General features: G+C 41.3%; 1 protein-coding gene across 1 annotated transcript; it reads right to left on the minus strand.

Annotated features, from left to right (window-relative positions):
- Window positions 1-234: 234 nt before the first annotated feature.
- CHRNA9 (cholinergic receptor nicotinic alpha 9 subunit) lies at window positions 235-15564 on the minus strand. The gene is made up of 5 exons (XM_077860730.1): window positions 14623-15564; window positions 14212-14357; window positions 13117-13271; window positions 5747-6279; window positions 235-1498 (listed from the first exon to the last, which is right to left on the minus strand). Exons 1-5 carry the CDS (start codon window positions 14825-14827, stop codon window positions 957-959), a joined length of 1581 nt encoding a protein of 526 aa, XP_077716856.1. The 5' UTR covers window positions 14828-15564; the 3' UTR covers window positions 235-956.
- Window positions 15565-21993: the final 6429 nt, after the last annotated feature.

Here is a 21993-nt window from a genome sequence, read left to right on the forward strand (position 1 = left end):
TGGGTGGATCAGTTGGATAAGCTTCAGACTCTTGGTTTCTGCTCCGGTCCTGATCTCAGAGTTGTGCGATCTGGTTCCTGCTCAACCGGGAGTCTGCTGGAAGTTCTTTCCCTCTGCCCCACCCCATACGCACACACATGCAACAGAGAACTCTCTCTTTCTTAAATAAATAAATAAATAAATAAATAAATAAATAAATAAATAATAAAATCTTAAAAAAAAATAGAGGCTAAGGGGAAAATGAGTATGTTTTGCTTTAAATTTTAAACAGTAATGTAAGATACTGTGTTATCTGCCCTGTTAAAAGGGAACATAATTGTGTGATCTACAAGACAGCCACCTACACTCTGGTAGGCTATAAAAGGAATCCTTTTATATTTCCTACCCTTGATATTTTGGAACTCTTGCTTAACTTTTTTTTCTGCTTAACAAGTAGCTATAATATTGATTTGAAGTTAAAAAGTAACACAACAGGGACACCTGGGTGGCTCAGTTAGTTGGGTGGCCAATTCTTGATCTTGGTTCCAGTCTTAAACATGAGTTTGGGCCAGTATTTAAGTGGGCTCCACACCCAGCATGAAGCCTACTTAAAAAAAATAGTAGGGCAGTCCCGGGTGGCTTGGCAGTTTAGCGCTGCCTTTGGCCCAGGGCCTGATCCTTGAGACCCAGGATCGAGTCCTAAGTCGGGCTCCCTGCATGGAGCCTGCTTCACCCTCTGCCTGTGTCTCTGCCTCTCTCTCTCTGTGTCTCGCATGAATAAATAAATAAAATCTTTTTTTTTTAAAGTAAACATAACCCCTCAATTTTATATATATGTTTATTTATGTATTTATTTATATATGAATTACATATATACATTTGCATGTATGTGTGTATGTGTGTAAATCTTACCTGGAAAAGTGGTAGAGTAGATCACAGGGAATTTTATTGATTTATCTCCACACAACAAATGCCCACTAATCTGCTCTTGCGATGATCAAAACAGTCATCACGAACACCATAATGAAGAAAACCCACATGAAGAATCGGTCTATCACTTTTGCAACCTTCTTCCACTCGCTTCCCTTGGAATTAGTGGCCTTGTGGTCTTTGAGGCACTTGGCAATATACTCAATATTCCTTGTCAGCACCTTGTACTGTGCACAATAACTGTCAGCATCCTGTGGGTTCTCACCATGGCACCCCAAGTCATTCTTTAACAGTTTATTTATTTCCTTCTTTCTGGGAAGGTCTTTGTTTCTGTCTGTTTTCAGATTTGGCTCTGGAAGTTTTCCATAAACCTTTGTGAGGTGAGTTCGCTCCCTGTCATGGTGGGTGCTAAGGCAGCTCTCACCCACATCATAGACACATAAAACCCTGGACATGTATTTTAGGATGACTACCCTGGCCCAGTGTGGCACTGGCCGGGCCTCAGCCCCACAGAAGTGGATATTCATCACCATAATGGTCAAGGCGGTGGAGGCTGTGATCAAGGCCATTGTGGCTATGTAGTATTTGCCTGGAAAATAACCAAAACCAAGTTAGCTTAAAATTGTCTTCACATTTGGCTCAAAAATATACAAACACCTTTTCTAGAGAAGCTGTATACACTAATGGTTACTGGTATAAATTTCTAAATCAGACTTCCTAGATTCAAATCCTGTCACTCATTAGACTTGTGGCTTGGAGCAAGTTTAACATCCTGCTAAGCTACAGCTTCCTTCTCTGTAAAATAGGTATGATAATTGGATCTAATTCGTGGGACTAGGATGAAGCTTAATTGAAACAGTCCATATAAAGTTCTCCTCACTGTCCTTTACATTGTGTTAAAGGTTTCTAAATGTTTGCTGAGATCATGATGTGAAAAAATTCCACTTTCAACAAATAATGATCTCAGGCAGCTCTCAGAATTGTCTTCAGACCTCATTACTATTGGATAAGGAAGTAGACACTGTGTCACTATTAGTCTTTAACATTTGATTACATAAACCAAATATTCATGAAAAAATGAAAATTAAGAAAAGAAATAATAAAGGTAAAGGCACAAACCTATAAAAAAAAGATGAACAAAAGCTATTTGAAAAAAGAATAAGATTAATAAACCTTTGATAAAGTCATTCACAAAATAGAGGTAAGTAGGTTGACAAAACCAAAAGACAACCTACTGAATGAAAGAAGATATTTGCAAATGTCTTACCAGATAAAGAGCTAGTATCTAAGATCTGTAAAGAACCTAATCAAACTCAGCACTCAAAATAATAATAATAATAATAATCTAGTTAAGAAATGGGCAGAAGACATGAACAGACATTTCTCCAAAGAAGACATACAAATGGCCAACAGACATATGAAAAAAATGCCTCATGTCACTCAGCATCAGGGAAATACAAATCAAAACCACAATGAAATACCACTTCACATCAGTCAAAATAGCTAAAATTACCAAGTCAGGAAATAACAAGTGTTGGCAAGGATACAGAGAAAAGGGAACCCTCTTACATTGTTGGTGGGAATACAAGCTGGTACAGCCACTCTGGAAAACAGTATGGAGGTTCATCAACAAGTTAAAAATAGAGCTACCCTATGACCCAACAATTGCACTACTAGCTATTTACCCAAAGGATACAAACATAATGATACTAAGGGGCACATGCACCCAAATGTTTTTAGCAGCAATGTCCACAACAGCCAAAATATGGAAAGAGCCCAGATGTCCATCGACAGATGAATGGATAAAGAAGATGTGGTGTATATATACTATGCAATATTAGCCATCAAAAAGGATGAAATCTCATTTACATCAACATGGATGGAACTAGAGGGTACTTTGCTAAGTGAAATTAGTCAGTCAGAGAACGACAATTATCATATGGTTTCACTCATATGTGGAATTTAAGAAACAAAGCAGAGGATCATAGAGGTAGGCAGGGAAAAATAAAATAATATGAAATCAGAGATAAACCATAACAGACTCTTAACTATAGGAAACTAACTGGGGGTTGTGGGAGAGGAGGGGAGTGGGGGAATGGGGTAACTGGGTGACGGCATCAAGGAGGGGTGCATGATATAATGAACACTGGGTGTTATATGAAACAGATGAATAACAGAACTCTATATTAGAAACTAATGACACACTATATGTTAATGAATTGAATTTAAGTAAAATAAGTTTAAAAAGAAAAAAAAATAGAGGCAAGGTGAGGGGGAGAAGAAGGGAGACTGTAAAAGAAGAAATAACAATAGAAATTAAAATACAATAAAATAATATTATAAATAGCTGTACGATAATATATTTGAGAACCTAGAATAAATTTCTAGAAATACAGACAACACCAAATTTAGTGTGAGAAGAAAGAACATTGGAATAGAAAAGCCCCAGAGTTAGTTTTATAGGAGAGTTTTACCAAACTTTTAAAAGACAGATAATTCATATCATGCAAGTTAAGTTGTTGTAGAAATATAAAAAGAGAGAAAACTATCTAGCTTATTTTATGAAGTCAGTTTAGCCTTGATTCCAAAAGTAACAAGAAAGGAAGTATTAGGGCCATTTTACTTATGGATGTATTTGAGAAAGTCTTATAAAGATTACTAACTAACTAAATCCAATAGTGTCTTAAAATAATTCATCATGATAAAGCAGGGTTTAACTCAACATCAGAAAACCTAATTCACTATATTAATGAGGTAAAAGAGAAAACTAAGATGATGATCTTAACAGATAAAAACAATGCATTTGATAATGTTTGTCCATCCACATAGTATTTGTTAAAAGGTCAAAATAAACCAAGAATCAATGAGACCTGTCTTAATATGATGAAGACAATGGGCCAGAAGCTTAGATCAAATGCTATACTTACTCAGAAAACTTAAACACATTTCTATAAGATTGGAGGTGCTGCAAATAACAAATTGTGATTATCAACATACGCTCCTGTGTACATTGTTTCTGAAAAGACACATTTTGTATTATCATAGGAGCAGAACAAGTAATGTTTGCAAAATTCCTGAGACACATCCCAAGACATCTCTCTTTATAACTTCAGCCAGCTTGCTTTTGAATGTCACTGCTAAAGAAGAGAGAGAGATTTGCCAATTGTCTTGCCTCAAGTAGGATTATGATTACAGGTCATCACTGTCAATCATTTCTGTCTCAATAGAGGTAATAAAAATGCCAAGATACCTCTTTCTCTTTATTAGTGGTGTGGGGAGAGGGGTGGAGAGAACTTTCTGTGTTCACTTCTCAAAAAGATGTGTGTCTGTGTGTATTTGTGTCCATGTGTTGGTGTGTCTGTGTTTTTTGCTTGGAGGCACATAACAAGGAAGAAATCTCCAAACAGGGAAACCAACATAGTAATGTCTGAATATCAAGTAATACTGGATTCCGGAGAGGATAAAAGGGCAATACAGTATCCCTTTCATATTGGTCTTTAAATCTCTGTGTGTTCTGAAGTTCCTCCTCATGTTTACTTCGCAAAATAAAAAATTAGGTCTAGCTTCTGATTCTGGTAAGCATCTATTATAAGAGCAAGTCATTGAAACAGAGATGTTGGAGCTGAGTAGGTCCTTGGTGGCAGCTTGCAGGTATGAAAGGTGTGAGAAGGGGTCTCAGATAAGGTAGGGAGGGGCACCTGTGTGGCTCAGTCTGTTAGGTATCTGCCTTCAGATCAAGTCATGATCCCAGAGTCCTGGGATCAAGTCCTACATTGGGCTCCCTGTTCAGCCAGGAGTCTATTTCTCCCTCTCCCTCTGCCTCTCCATCTACTTGTGCTCTCTTTCTCTCTATCAAATAAATAAATTAAATCTTTAAAAAATAAGGTAAGGAAAGGAAGGGGAGGCAGGTGTCATAGTCTCTGTGAGAGGCAGGTGTCATAGTCTCTGTCTCCTTGCCTATCCTTAGAAGGACATTTTATTAGTGCAGACTTTTGAAAATATGGTCTATCCTAGAATCGGCTGAGATTCCCAATTCTTGCCCAAGATTGCTAAATCAAACTCTTTGGGTGTAGGAACCTGCATTTTACCAACTTTTCCCAACTTCTTCCACACCCAATAAAGGTTAAAGATTATTCTATTAAGGGTAGATGATGGGCGGAAAAATCTAGTCAACCATTTCTATCATGTTTACCACTCTTTCCTGAGAAGAGATCCCGTGCTGTGAAAAGATAATAACAGTCACTACTTATGGCATACTTACCATATGCCACCTTCTACGCTAAGCAATGACATAATGAGTAGTAATTACACATGCTTTCCAGGTGACAAAGCAGAACTAAAAGACTAAATAACTTGCCTAAGATTGATCGTTAAGAAATGAGAGGTGAAATCAGAGTTCAAATGCAGATTTCTTTAACTTCAAAATCAGGGCCTTAACTTCTAAGCTAGCGAAACAGAATGTGCATCAAAATCAGCCAGAGGTCTTGTTAAAACAGATTGCCAGGCCTCGCCCCAGAGTTTCTAATTCTGTAGGTCTGGGGTGGGCCCTGAAAGTCTGCATTTCAAAAATGATGCTGCACCTTGTGTCCGGGAACCACACTTTGAGAACCACTGCTCTGAACTATATTGCCCCTCCTTCCTCTTTTGTGTAAACCCAGAGACCATAAGACCAGTTTTGGAAAACAGCCATATCTGTATTCAAAGATGCCAGCTGAAGACACTAATTGAAGTATGACTGAGTCTGAAGTTGACCTAATGGTTTAACTGAGTTTAAAGGACCAGATACAATCCCACTCATTACAATCCTAGACTCAAAGTATAAGACACTTGAACTCACCTATCAGGGGGACATTTTCTGAGGCTGGCATGATCTCTGCCACCATGAGCTGAAACACAGTCATGGCCAAGAGGATGGTCACTCCCAAGGAGACCTTTTCTCCAGAGGCTGCTGGGAGATAAAAACTCAAGGGAGCCAGAAAAGATATGAGGACACATGGGATGAGGAGGTTGACGATATAGAACGAGGACCTCCTCTTCAGAAGGAGAGTGAATGTCACATCTGGGTAAGGCTCAGAGCAGCAGCCATAGGAGATCACATTCTTCACAGCAGGCATGCCATGGACCTCCCACTCCACATCTTCGATGAAGTCGGAGAGATCACCACTGTCTAGGGCATTGAATATGTCCACCTGGTTGCCATTATAGGTCCAGGAGCCAAAGGTTAAGTTGCACTGTTGGTTATCAAAAGGGAAATAGGTGACATCCACCACACAGGAGCTTTTGGTGATGGCTGGTGCATCCCAGGTGATCAGCCCGTCATACCGCAGGACCACATTGGTGTTCACAGGTTCGGAAGATTCATCATCAGCCCTGGAGGTCAGAGGGGGAAAATGAAAGCTGCTTCTCAAGACAATTCATCAACTTCCTTACTCCAGACAGCTCACTGACCTGTGCCCATCCTTTCAGTGTCTCTGGCAATGGATGCCCACTCTCCCTGCCACCCTGGCTAGAAGTTGGAATCAACTCCAATTTTCCCCTCTCCTCCATCTCCTGTAACTACTCAAGGCCATCTTTTCTTGGATTCTTCTCTTAAAGCATCTCTGCTCTATATCCCTTTCTCTTCATTTCCAAGCCACTCTCTTAGTCCTGGTATAATGATTCAAACATCTAGATAAAAAATAAACACATCAATGCTAAAATCTAACTGGGAGGCTCTGCTTACCTGATTTTGTTAACTTTGGGCTCAAGAATATTAAAATAGCCTTTTGATGCTGTTGGAATTGTACATGTTCATTTGAAAAATGCAGGAAAAATTCATTTACCCAGAGGCACCTGGGTGGCTCAGTCGGTTAAGCATCTGACTCTTGGTTTTGGCTCAGGTCATGATCTTGTGGTCATGGGGCCCAGCTCTGCACCGGGCTTCATGCTCAGTGTAGAGTCTGCTTCAGATTCTCTCTCCTTCTCCCTCCCACCCATTTTTTTTCTCTCTCTCTCTCAAATAAATAAATAAAATCTTTTTCATTGACCCATAATCTAAGAGATTATAATTTATTCTAGATATTTCTTCTTTTTGTTTAATCAACATTTATGCCTGGGTATAGAATTTCTATTTTCCTTTAGAAAATGACTTTCTCCACCACCATTGCAAGGCAGATGAAATATTGATCAAGGTGTTTCAGCCTCCCCTGGCCAGGATTAGCATGTGACCTGAGCTACATCCAACTGATTCACTCTTCCTGGAGTTTAGATCTTAAACAGAGTGATCCAAAGAGCAAAAACAGTCACCCTGGTGATGCCTCCTTATAAAACAAGCAAACAAACAAACAAATCAGCTCAATAATCCCTGCTGTCTCAAACTCTAAAGCAGTCCCAGTCTGTTCTTTCTAAGAACTGGGTATTGATTTTTTCCCCTTTAATTCAGTGAGCTGTACCATACCCTAACAACAAATTTCTTTTTTCAGAAGGTAGCTAACATCAGTTTCTAATTCTTACAATCTTAACTAATAAGTTTTTATTAATATTTAATGCATATTTTCCAATCTTCCTTATAATTTTTTCCCCTACAAAATATATTAGGTCTAGATATAATGTGTAAGGTATCCTGGATTGGATTCTGCAACAGAAAAAGTACATTAGTGATGAAATCCAAATAAAGCCTATAGTTTAATTAATAATATTGTATTAGTTTTGACAAATGTGCTGTGTTATTTTGATGTAACATTAATAGTAACATTGGAGGAAACCAGGTGAAGGATATATGGGAACTCTTCGTACCATCTTTTCAACTTTTCTGGAAATCTAAAATTACCCTGAAATTAAAAAGTTAATTTTCCCCAAAAAAGGATGATACAAAATTTAAAATGTAGTTATTAATTCACAATCTCCTGCAACATCATTTTCATGGCTAATAGTTTTCCTTTGTATTATAAAGAGATGCCATATTTATCCAACCAATCCATTGATGTTCAGCATTGTCATATCCAGGTTTTGCATTTACAACAATGCTATGGTGAACATCCCTGTAGTTGAATCTTTGCATTTATCCTCTCTTTCCTTACATTAGACTGCCAGAAGATGTGCTAGATCAATAATTTTTAAATTACTTTTTCCACTTATTAAAAATTGGATGCCACATTAATTGTAATGGTCTGATTGAAGTGAACCAAATCAGACTATTACAGTTAACACTCAATTTTTAATGAGGGTCTTTTAATGAGGGTTTAAATAGAAGGATCTTTAATATGGGTCTTTGTGAAGATAGCAAGATGAAATTTTTCAAAAATCCCTGAACCCATCCTCTGTAACAATAAGAAATGTATATTTAGCTGTAATAGTAGTGAGCACTCTGGTGAACTGAGAATATCACTCACTCATCCTACCTTCCCTGGTGTAAGAGGAAAGATCTCAGCATCAGAGAAAATCTATTTGGACACTTCCAAATAAAAAATTAGCACCCCCTCTTCCTTTCCAAGGCTTACTTCCCTACTGGTACTGTGATTCCTTTCCTCTCATGTTTGCTTCAGGATTTTGCATCTCTTGGTTCCTCTTTTTCTCTCTGGTTCATCTAGACCATTCCCAATGCTGTTCCTCAGTCTCCTCTGCCAACTTCCCTTCCTCTCAGGCACTTCCCACATCCCGCCTCTCTTTCCACACACTGGAAGTGATACACGCTGCTGTCACTTCCTCTTTTTGCTTTTATTCTTGTAATTTGGCTTCTTCCCAACATGTGATCTTTCAAAAGTCATTCATGACTTGCAGACACGCAAATCTAAAAACGTGTCCTAAGGGTCCATCCTGTTCAACTCTTCCCAAGCATTTCATACTGTAGGTTGCTTCTAAACATCCTTTCTTCCTGTGCTTTCTATGACACAACTGTCTCTCACTTCTCCTTCTACCCCTTTAACCATTTATTTTAAGTGCCTTCTGTAAATGTCTGCAGTGAAGAGTTTCACCAATTTTATCGGAAGCCATTTTCTCTCCTTTCTTGAGTAGTTCTATTAGGGCTTTTAGGGTTTTTGATAGCTCTTCCCTGATGCTCTTACCAGACTTGAGGATTGCCTTTTCAGTCCCTTCATTGGTTGTCTCCATGTGGGTGTTCCTTTGGTCCCCCAAACTGAGTAGGTCCTACACCAAACTCATCATCATTTTCCTCATACCTATTCCTCTTCCTCTCCTCTACTTCAAATCTCATCTGACTGGTTTGCCATTTTCTCAACCACTAGAAGACTTAAGTGAACCCTAATGCTAAATTCTAGACAAATCTTTCTGAATACAATAGGGTACCGAATTCCTCACTAGCTCTAAAATCCAGGTGTTAAGGTGGCACACAAAAACCCAATCAGTAGAACTCTCTGATAATAAATACATATTCGGAATTTCTGTAGTCCAGTTTCTACCCAATCTAATGTCAGGAATCCTTGCAGCCTCTTGCACTAACCATTATATTGGCCATATACTTAAACAACCTCACCAGAATGTTGAGCCCAAATTTATTTATCCCTTTACTGATTTGGTAACAGAGCCAGTATCTGCTTGAACAACTATATTGCTAAAGAGCTCACCACCTCTTGGGAATATTGATCGCTCAAGTTATTTGTTACGATTATTTTTTAAATTGTTTATCTTCCCCTTAACTTTTCATTGTCTTGGTTTTTGTCCTCTAGAGCAATTTTCTCGACTTCATCAAGATAAGAAGCTTTTGCACAGCAAAGGATACAGTCAACAAAACTCAAAGACAACCTACAGAATGGGAGAAGATATTTGCAAATGACATATCAGATAAAGGGCTAGTTTCCAAGATCTATAAAGAACTTATTAAACTCAACACCAAAGAAACAAACAATCCAATCATGAAATGGGCAAAAGACATGAACAGAAGTCTCACAGAGGAAGACATAGACATGGCCAACATGCATATGAGAAAATGCTCTGCATCACTTGCCATCAGGGAAATACAAATCAAAACTACAATGAGATACCACCTCACACCAGTGAGAATGGGGAAAATTAACAAGGCAGGAAACAACAAATGTTGGAGAGGATGCGGAGAAAAGGGAACCCTCTTACACTGTTGGTGGGAATGTGAACTGGTGCAGCCACTCTGGAAAACTGTGTGGAGGTTCCTCAAACAGTTAAAAATATACCTGCCCTACGACCCAGCAATTGCACTGTTGGGGATTTACCCCAAAGATACAAATGCAGTGAAACGCCGGGACACCTGCACCCCGATGTTTCTAGCAGCAATGGCCACTATAGCCAAACTGTGGAAGGAGCCTCGGTGTCCAACGAAAGATGAATGGATAAAGAAGATGTGGTTTATGTATACAATGGAATATTACTCAGCTATTAGAATACCCACCATTTGCTTCAACGTGGATGGAACTGGAGGGTATTATGCTGAGTGAAGTAAGTCAGTCGGAGAAGGACAAACATTATATGTTCTCATTCATTTGGGGAATATAAATAATAGTGAAAGGGAAAATAAGGGAAGGGAGAAGAAATGTGTGGGAAATATCAGAAAGGGAGACAGAACGTAAAGACTGCTAACTCTGGGAAACGAACTAGGGGTGGTAGAAGGGGAGGAGGGCGGGGGGTGGGAGTGAATGGGTGACGGGCACTGGGTGTTATTCTGTATGTTAGTAAATTGAACACCAATAAAAAATAAATAAATAAATAAAATAAATAATAAAAAAAAATAAATAGAGCAATTTTCTCTTTTCTCTAGCTTATTTTCTCCTTGATTGCCTACCATCACCATCAAGTCTTCCCAAGGACTTCTCACTTCCAAACTAAGCTTCAACATATTCAACTGCCCCTCACATGAAGTAAGTAGCTTCCAGATCCATCATCATCCTGATCACACCCTAACAAGTCCAACCCGGCCCCATGGATTCAGGCACCAGTGGTGAATCTAGAGGTGAGTCATCTTCCTGCCCAAACTATCTTTATCACATCTTACTGGATCACTACCACATGTCCTTCTTTCATCTCCCCACCACCATTCAGAAAACCCATTTTGTGGTCTACAAGGCTCTAGGCAAGCTTCTGAGAAATAATGAGGATATTATATGTGGGATTGGAAGAATCTGAAGGTCCAGGGGTTCAGCTGGAAGGACCAGGGTCAGGGAAATGGCTATGACCGAGGTCCCTTCTTTGCCTGATCTTATAGCCCTCTTCTAGTCTCCTTTTAGCTAGTTATAGGAAGGCAAATGACATCCAACCATAGTCACATTTAGAATTTCCTCTAAGTAATAAAACTATGGCATTACTGAGAAGGAGAATACAAAGCAGAATAAGGGATCTGAAACAGAACAATCTGAGACAGGAGGGAACAGAAGACTGAAGAGTCAAGCCAGGGAAACAGAAAAGAGTTTATTAATCAGTGTCATGAAAAGGACAGGGAACAGAACTCTCACACCTCAAGGCCAGTGATCTGGGAGGAATGGAGGACAATGGGGACAGAATTTACCGAAGCCACAGTAGGTCTATGTGAGCTCATGAACACACTACTGGCTTCTGGAATGAGGGGGTGCTGGAGTAGGCTTAACTTAGGTGACCATACAAGCTTGCAAAGAAGCATGTTAGTAAGAGTTGGTCACTGCTTCAACCAGCCAAAGCAGGAGGAAGAGAAGAACCAGCATTCTGCTTGTTTCCCAGAGAGAAATGTTACAACGGATAGAACACTGTTATCTATGTCAACTATATTCTCTGATTACTTGCATCCTGTGAATGAGAGGAGCTCATGGACAACAAGGCTTGTTCTCATGCCTTCTGTATGTATGTGTGTGTGTGTGTGTGTGTGTGTGTGTGTGAGAGAGAGAGAGAGAGATAGAGAGAGAGAAGAAGGGTGAACTGGAATAGTAAAGCACTAGCACTGAAATGCTGTCTTGCATGGAAAGGAATATGGAAGGTCCCTCTGGCCACTCAGAGTTGAGAATAGTCAGCAGGATCAGTGCTATGATTCAACAGGTCATGACCCTTGGATGAGCTCTCTGAATAAGGGACAAGACTAAAATCCAGGGTACAACCTGACAGTATTTCTTCCTGAAGAGAAACCCATGCCCACAGGAGGTTCAGTTCTCAGGAAAGCCCTCTTGAACTGCCCCTCATTAACCCTGTTCTAAGTCAAAGATGAACCATTCCCACCCAACAGGACTGAACGTGAATTGTGATAGAGCAACTGAAAGTGAATTGTGATAGAGCCATGTGGTTCCTCCATGAACCAGCAGCACTGACATCAGAGCTTATAGAAATGCAGAATGTCAGACTCCACCCCAGGCCTACTGAATCAGAATCTGTATTTTAATGAACTCTTCAGGTGATTCATGTGCACTTTACAGTTTGAGAAACATAAACCTTCTACCCATTTACTCTAGGCCCCTTGCTCTGAAACCAGGAAAGGGCAACTGCTAATCTTATGATCTAGTTCATCCATCCTCCCCTCCAATGTCCAAACTCCACAGGCCAGCCACTAGCTGGCCCATTCTGATTGAATCTGAGTAGTATCATTGTTATTGATACATGATCTAGGAGAAGGGAGCATCGCTGTTATTAATCGAATTGTGTCTCCCAGTCCCCCAAATTTATATGTTGAAATCCTAGCCCCCAGTACCTCAGAATGTAATCTTATTTGGAATAGGATCATTGTAGATGTAATTAATTAAGACAAGGTCATACTGAAGTAGACTGGGCCTCTAATTCAGCGTGACTTTTGTTTTTATAAAAGGGAAAAAAATGGACACAGACAACACACAGGAAGAATGCCATGTGAAAAGGAAAACAGAGATCAAGGTGATGCTTCTACAAGTCCAAGGACAACAAAGACTGCCAGCAACCACTAGGAGCTAGAAGAGAGGGATGGAACATGTTCTCCCTCACAGCCTCGGAAGGAACCAACTTTGCGCTTCTAGCCTCCAGAACTGGAAGAGAATACATTTCTGCTGTTTGAGCCACCCAATTTGTGTGTTATAGCAGCCCTAGGAAACTAGTACAGCTTATAATATAGTTTCTCATCCAAAAGGGAAATGTAGCTCTAAGCTTTTACAACCTATTATTTTATTATCTAAGATTTTATGATCATCATTTCAGGGCCTAGGTACATGAATTGGTACTTAATTTCAGGTATGTTTTAAACATTCTTTTTTCGTTATGTTTAAATTCTGTTAAATCATTAAGTTCATTCTTGAGAAACGACTGACTTGTACTTACTTGTTATATAGCACAATATCCGGCCTCCATACCAGGTCACTGGGGATCCTGATGGAGTCCAGTCCATCATACTGGTCTCGATCCCACGTGAGATATGCGTCATGCCAAATTTGGCGGATCCATAAATAGGCAGTCAGAATCTGGTTTCTTTCATCCTGTACAAGTAACCATGATATAACTCTGTCCAGGAGACACCTCAATCAAATGCCTTCCATCTCTAGAACACTTGTTCTTCACAACAGAAATTCCAAGAACACAAATCTACTTTCATTAAATAAATGAGAACTTTTCTAATCTATCATTTTGACTGACTGCCAAGGCCATATTTTTTTTCTGCTTGATTTAGTTTTCTGAATGTAAAGTGGACAGATGTTTAAGCCATCAGATCTTTGCATGGATCAACAGCCCAAATTTCTCTGAAAATTGATCAACTGATGATCCACTTTAATGAGAAGGTCAGGAAATATCTACAACATACAGAAGAAAGTCTTTCAAGTTTCATAACTTTATGCAATTAAACCCACATAAGCACTGAAAAAGATATGCCATCTTAAAACACCACCTTTCTTTTTTGAAAAATAGGAATAAAATTCATGTAACAAAACTCACCATTTAGCCATTTTAAAGTACACAATTCAGTGGCTTACAGTATATTCATGATATTGTGCAACCATCACCACTATCCAATTCCAGAACATTTTTGTCAGCCCCAAAAAAGGAACCCTATGACAATCAAGCTGTCACTCACTGTTCCCCTGTTCTTCCCACGGCCTCTGGCAACCACAACTCTGCTTTCAAGTCTCTATGGTTCTGCTCGTTTTGGACATTTCATAGAAAGGGAACCATATGATATGTGATACCATCTCTTTTTAGATGATCAAGACTGTTACTGTTAATAGCCAGGATTAGGTAACATTTAGTGAAATTATTTTCGCTGAGAGCTTCCTTCCTTGGTATTCTCTTCCCCCACCAGCCCGCTCATGTTGCTGTCTGTTCTCATTCCCTCTCAAATTCCAGGTAAGATATCTCTTTGTAAAGCACAGTTAGTTTCATCCTAAGCACCATTTCAAAGAGTCACCACTTAATATTACTCACCATGTCCTTAATCTGAGAAAGTGTAATCTGCAGGGTGACATTCAGAACTTTATCTGTATCTTCTACTGGACGAAGAGCATTGGAATAATCTTCAAAAAGGTCATTAAACAACTTCTGAGCATATTTTCCATCTGCTGTTTCTACAGCTGCTCAAAAAGAGGGACCTGGATCAACATTCAAAGTCATGCATATTTCAAGGTAAAGAACAACAAACTGAGGACTAGAACTGGGCATGACCTGGCATCAGCTAGGGACAAGCTTTGGGTATATGAGAGTCATTTTTCCGGCCAGTCAAGAAGAGGCAAGAACACTTCCTTGCAGTTAGAACATTTGTTCTGTTTGCTGGCCCACTCCCACCAAAGAAGGGGCCCCAGGTGAACTGAGATGATTACACACCCATCAGCCTCTTACCTCTCAGCCTAGAGACAGCAAAGTAAATCCAGCAAAAGGAGATGCAGGAATGGGGCCAGTTCATCTTTTTCCTGAGCCTCCAGAAATTCTCAGCAGGCAGCAGCCTTCCAGTTCCCTCTGTGAATGGGAAGGGTCTGGGTACAAAGATCCCACTCTGCCACAGTCTCACCAAAACAGATGGAGAGCTCAGGCTTACTGTGCACATAGGGCCCGAAGTCTTGAGATCCAGACTCGCCCTCCCTCCCCTCTGGTAATCCGAGACCCGCAGCTCTGTCAGCAGACCTGCGGGAGCCTGGGTGGGCTAAGTCAGGCAGTGCTGATCTGGGGAAGCTGTCCCAGCTGAGGGTCCCTAGCCACCTTCAGCAGGAACATCCAGACCAAAGTTTCAGAGGAAAGGAGGTAGGAGCCCAACACCCTCTGAGACATTGCCGAAGCAGGATATGCACTTTCTACACCTGCAGCAAAGAGACCTAGCCTGAGTCTAAGGACTAAGGGAAGCCAAACAGACCCTCCCACGGGGCATCCTCTGGAAAGGCTCTATGAATGCGCTTCAAGTGGCATTTGAAGAGGGAAAAAAAGCAATTCCATGATCTCCAGAACAGTGTACCTTCTGCTTCAATTCCTTCAAGATGGGGCACAGAGCTCGTGTGGGAATGTGTGTGAGTGTGGGGGGAGGACATGGGAGAAGGGCATTCACTGCCTTCGGAAGCAGCAGCACTGTGACTAGGATTTGGAGTCCAAGACCTGGGTTTGACTGCAAGCCTGAACCCTTCTCAGCCCTATAGTACTGAGCCTTCCTGAGCTAGAGACCAGGAACATAGTATTCTCTCTCCCCCACAGCTACTGGGACATTTCATGCAAAGGTACCATGTAAGTGTTAGTAATTTTTGCCTCTAATTTTGCAGATTCAGAATGTCTATAATCACCAAGTCACCCAGAGTTCACTAGCTCTAAAAAAAACAAACAAAAAAAAACAAAAAACAAACAAACAAAAAAAACATGGTTCAAAGGCTAACCAAATCAGCACGAAAATGATTCATAACTAATGATGCTGTTTCTTTGCATTTGAATGCCACTTTATTTAATTTCACAGTCATTTCTCACGTGTGATCTAATTTTGCTCCCACTAAAGAATGTCAATTTCCAATTGCCATAACTTATCCCTCTTTTTGCCTGGGGAAACTGCCTTGGAAAACCAAATTAAGATCATTTGGTTGCCTGGAATCAGAGCAAGGAAATTGGATAGTTCTATTTCATCAGGTTACAGCCGTCTGATGAGTCACCCTGTCCCTCTTCAGGAATCTATCCTCCGAATGGAATAGACACTCAAGCCGTCATCTAAGTGTGTTTCCTCATTGCCTCTGCCTGGGTGTGGATTGTGAAGACATTATTTTCCTGATGCCCCCAGTCTGACTCACCTGTCAAATGACACGGTTTTTGCTGAAAACCCTCAGGCCTCCTTCAACAAACCATCTGCTCTGGCGTTTCAGAGGCTGAAGGCTCTTCTGAAATTGAGTTGAATACCTCATTTTCACATGAGGAAACTGAGGTCTAGAGTTGTGAGTGGTTTGCCTCTAGCAGTGCTTGGCCAGAGACAGAATCCAGGCCACCTGTCCCAACCCAATGTTCTCACCACGCTAACACCGCCTCTCTTCCTTGTTGTCATTCATCTACATGGCACTTGATGCTGCTGGGTGATGACTTCTCATGGTTAGAGACTCTACCTATGTTTCTTCAATTCCTCATGACACTCAGAGCAGTCCCTGGTGGCAGGTGCATGACTACCTAGTCTGAATACTTGGCGCTGGCTACTTCGGCTGCTGCTTGGAAAGTGACCATCCCTGGTGATCTTTGATTGCTTTTGACTAACTCAGCTCATTCATTGGGGTCACTTAAAACTTTTTAAAAATAGCTAACCATTGATGCTAACCTTCCAATGTTAATGCAATCAAGTTAAATCAGTACTTTCAGGGGGGCAAGTCTACCTCTTAGGGCAAAGACGCTTATGACTAAAAGCAAACTCCACCCAAATTCATTTCAAAAGAACAACGTATGAACGAAGTGAGAATTTCAACAGAGGAAGAAAATATGTTTAAAACTTATTCTAGAAACAACTACTAGGTGTTTTCCCAGGGACCTGCTTATCTTTACCCAACCACTCAGCTCCAAACTATATGAAGAATGGACCTGTAATATAGTGGTAATAATTTACAAGACATTAAGTGGAAGAAGAAATCTGTTGAATTCACTATTTAGGATTAAGGCTAAATAAGGCTGAGAAGCAGGCAGGTATGCTTTAGGGTGATTTTCTAAAATGGGGCTCAGACAATGAAAATAATCTAAATAAAATATCCAACCAGAAATGTGGACCCTCTGAAAACACCTTTTTTTTTCTTTCTTTCTTTCTTTCATATTTTGTTTGGGGGATCCCTGGGTGGCTCAGCAGTTTAGTGCCTGCCTTCGGCCCAGTGTGTGATCCTAGAGACCTGGGATCGAGTCCTGCATCAGGCTCCCTGCATGGAGCCTGCTTCTCCCTCTGCCTATGCCTCTGCCTCTCTCTGTGTGTCTCTCATGAATAAATAAATAAAATCTTTAAAAAAAAAAGATTTTGTTTGTTTGAGTGAGAGAGGGAGCACACACTTGCAGAGGGGCAGAGGGAGAGGGAGAAGCAGGCTCCCTACTGAGCAGGAAGCCTGACTTGGGGCTGTATCCCACGCCCTTGGGATCATGACTAGAGCTGAAGACAGATGCTTAACTGACTGAGTCACCTAGGTGCCCCATGAATACACCATTTTTTGAGTGCCTCATTAACTTAGGACCAGACATATCCATTGGCATATTAATTCAGGTTAACAGAGCACTCAAATATTGAACTTTGGAAGTTCATGATTTTCATGCCAACAGCTACCTTTCCCCAGCTCATGGGTACTAATTCTGAACAGTATCTCACATAGTCTGTGCAAAACCACCACCCAGTGGAGTATACTCTGGTCAGAAAAAGGGGACCCATCATTCAAAGAATTTCTGGAGAGCACAATAATCTTTTCAAAAATCTGCACCTTTTGAGAAGTGGCAGTCACTTGTCACAAGTTCACAAAGTATTCCAGCCATTTCAGAGTTTCCAGGAGCCAAATCCTCCCTGACAGACCAACTTTGAGGCACTAATTTATAGCCCAAATATGATAGTAAGATATTATAGACATTCCATAAAATCATAGTTTTAACATAACCTATTACATAAGTGATACATATTTGTTGCAGAAAAATTAAGAAGCATAGAAATACGCAATGAAGGAAAAGAAAAATCACCCAGAAGCATCCAACCAGGCAGAAATAGATAGGGTTCACATGGCAGCCATCTTTTTTAAGTGCCCATGGAACATGTTGTCATGTCTTTGAGACCTGGAAGGACATGGGCCATTAGCAGAACTCTGTCTTGCTCATGAACACACAAGTGCAGAGGATGCTTCTAAATACTCTTTTCGTGTTCTGATGCAGTTGCAATGTAGTTCACACACAGTTTACCTTGAATGGTCTCTCATCCTTTCCTGCCCCTCTCCTCACCCTCAACCTTATTCAACCCTTTTCAGTTGAAACTGCTGAGAACCCTTTGCCCATTGGGGTCAAGGCCAATGTATCTCTGGCTCCACTCCAGAAGAATGAAGGCAGTGTTTCCATCCCTTGGAATAGACTCCTGCCTGACAGAGAACCCTAGTAAATTCTTTTGCTGAAACAAAAGAGGAGGGAAGGGAGAAGACAAACACTTTCCTTCTGCTGCTGCATTTTTTTAATTGCCAAAGTCAAAAATAATATCTGATAAAGGGTTTCTCCCCTGTAAATCAATATGACATGAATATTTTCTCTCCATTTCATTAAATATGAAATCAGAATAGTTTTAATTTTTGAAAAGCTCATTCGGACCATCTAGCTGAGCTCCTTTGTTTTACAGATGAAATATCTGAGGCCTAGGGAGAGGGTAGATAGAAAGGATGCCAACTCACCACCAAGAGCCATGCCAGGTCTTTAGTCTCTCTCCCCTAGGGGCCTGACCTCTCTACTGTCCTGGAGCTGTGACACCTGCTAACCAATTCTTCTCAACTCATTAAATTCTCAGGAGATGCCCCAGCATCCAACACCTATTTCACTGCTACTTTCTACATTTGTTGGATTCATCCAGGGCATGCATCTCAAAATTAAAAACTCAAAGTTCCTTTAAAGGAGTGGTCTCCAAATTCTTTCATTATGCACCAGAGTTTGGGGTGAGGGCTGCCAGCTGGGATGCCAAGTCTCCCCCCAAAGAGCTACCCACTAAGACAGGGCTCTCCAAACATTTTGGAGTTTGTTTCTGTCTCGGTTCTCATAATTAAGAAATACAATATGGTGTAGAGTTTAAGACAATACACTCTGGGGTCCCAAATGCTTGAATTCAAGTCCTGCCCATCACCTACTAGCTGTGTAACTTTGGGCAGATTATTTAACCTCTCTATGCCCTAGTTTCCTCTTTTATAAAATGGGGACAATTATACTAGTGCCTGCCTCTTGGGTTGTTTTGAGAATTAAATGAGTTAAGATATGTGAATCCCTAAGAACAGTGCTTGGCCATAAAATGAGTTAAATATGTGATAATGAAAGAGGGGCAATGCACCCCAGCATTTTTAAAAATTAGGCATGTAACCTGTAGCCACAATTCCTCCCATTCTGTGTGTGTGTGTGTGTGTGTGTGTGTGTGTGTGTCTTGTCTATCATTCTTCTCACCCATTTCTTGGTTCCTCCATCCCCAACCTCTTGACGGGCCTAATTAGAGGATTGTCATTATACTATAGGTGGGAGAATAACAGCCCCGTCATTTTCTTGTTGTCCTTTTTTACTGCAATGTTACTATTATTGTCGATGCATGGTGGATTTATTTGTTTACTTTCTTACTTATTTTTTGCAGTACTCTTTTTAATCCTCTTACCCACTTTGTGAAAGTTAGCCGACCTAAATCGATCACAGAAGCTGGCAAACTCTTTCTGTAAAGGGCCAGATAGTAAATATTTTCGGCTTTGCAGGCCATATGGTCTCTGTAGCAACTACTCTTCTTTGCATCTGTGCTGTGAACGCAGCCATAGGCAAGGTGTAAATGAATAAGCATGGCTGCGTTCCAATAAAACTTTATTTACAAAAATAGATGGCCGGCTATAGTTTGCTACTTTTAATATACATCATCAAATCCTTAAGTCCACTTAGCCAGGCTCAGGCAAACTGCAATAGGGGTCAGCATCCCAGAAGAAGGACCCTCAAAGGAAAAGGGAGTCATGATACACAAGCTTGCTGTGGGCAGATGGGTGGTGAGGCCAGGGCTGACACCAAATGCCACTCATCCAGTGAAATCCAAACTGTCTTCCAGTGCAGGTGCCCAAGGGCCTATATAAATTACTAGAGAGAGGGAGCTCTCACATAAAATGAGCTTTTCCACTGAAGAATCAGAAACACTTGGGAACTAGAGAGCACACAGCAGTCCTGTTTGATGTCTGGAGTCCAAGGAAGCTTCCTTACTTCCACATGGTGACCGTTAGAGCATCATGGGCAGGAAATCAGAGTCCCCAAATAGGGGTGACATACATGATGATAGAAAGTGTGGCTACAGCCAGGTGAGGGGCTGAGAGCAGGGGAGTGTTTCAGAAGTACATGTCCCTCTTAGGTCCCCATGAATGAGACAGGCAGAGCCTGGTGGCACGGCTGTAGCAATTTCCCTGAGTCCCAGAGCACTGTTCTGTTTCTAGGATGGTGACCCCTATCCCTCAACTGTACCCAAATCCATTTGGCTTGGGGAAATGCAGGTGAAATCACAACAAAAAGGATTCAGGAAAGGCAGGAAGGAGGACCTGTAGGAAACAGGAGCAGTGGGCTATGCATCTCAGCAGGGTGCTAGCATCAAAATAGCTCTTGTGGGGCCATGCCTCCCTTTGTAAATGCACATGTCTCCTTCCCCATGGCCTTCTGGCACTGCTAGAGGTGTAGTAGACTGGAAACTCTTCACGCCAAAAGCCAGCAGGACAACCTCTCTTGGTGCTTCTGAGCATTGTGAAAAAAATGGCCAACTCCCAAAATGACATAAAACAGACCCCGCTCCTGGGCATCATCTGGGACTCCTGTCTCTCACTCACATGGTGCCAGGGCTGCCATTACAAAATACCACAGACTAGGTGGCTGAAACAATAGAAATTTTTTTCCTCACCGTTCTAGAGGCTGGAAGTCCAAGATCAGGGTGCCCCGAGGGTTGGTTTCTTCTGAGGCCTCTCTCCTTGGCTTGCAGATGGCTGTCTTCTCCCTGTATCCTGACACAGCCTTTCCTCTGAGTGTATCCGTGTCCTAATCTCCACTTCTTATAAAGACACCAGTTATACTGGATTAGGAGCCACCTCGATGACCTCACTTAACGTTAACCGCCTCTTTCGAGATCCTATCTCCAAATTCTAAGGTACCAGGGGTTAAGTCTTCAACATACAAATGTGAGGGGGGGCTGGGACACAATTCAGACCATAATACCCCACATCCAGTCGGTCAACATATCCTGGCTGTTCCAGCTTCACAGCATTTCTGGAATCCAGCCATCTCTATTCCTCTCACCATCAGGGTCCTGGTTCAAGCCCTAACTGACCCCCCTCTGGTTCCACCAGATTTGCCTCCTGACAGCAAGCCTTGCCCCACATTCCATTCTCCACACAAGGCCAGCATAAGTCTGACCATGTCACCCCTGGGCTCAGCCCTCCTAGGGGATTCTCATCGTGCTCAGAACAAAAGCCCAAATCCTTACCAGTGACAGCAAGATCTCTGATTTCCCATCTTTAACCCTGTTCCCCTGGCTTCCTTCATCCCAAACACTGATGTCCTCGCTATTTCACAAACATACCACTTCTGCTCAGGATCATTGCTCCTTTGGTTCCCTCTGCCTGGGGCACCCTTGGAACATATCCTCTCAACTCCTCCTCTCTCTCTTCCTTCTTGGTTCAGCTCAAACACTTATCAGAAAGCCCTCCTCTGAGGACCCTCCCCAAAGTAACACTTCAATCCTTCCTATATCTATTCCTTGTTTTCCTTTCTCATGGCACTTATGACCGGCTAAGGTACATGCAGGTGTGTGTGTATCTGCTTGCTCATTGTCTGTCTCCCTACTAGAAATTAAGTTCCATGAGAGTGGGGACAGGGCCTTGTTCTGTGCCGTATGCTCAGATTCAGAGGAGATATTTATTGATGAAATAAATAAGCATTATTTAAAATGAGAACAGAATCCAAGGAATTAAAAAGTAGGGAGAAGGCCAGCTCTCAGACAAAGGATGGTGGATTTTATGATTCATGAGCTTCCCAGAATCTTTTTAGCACTTATGG

Source organism: Canis aureus, chromosome 2 (assembly GCF_053574225.1).
Source record: "Canis aureus isolate CA01 chromosome 2, VMU_Caureus_v.1.0, whole genome shotgun sequence".
Lineage (NCBI taxonomy): Eukaryota > Metazoa > Chordata > Mammalia > Carnivora > Canidae > Canis > Canis aureus.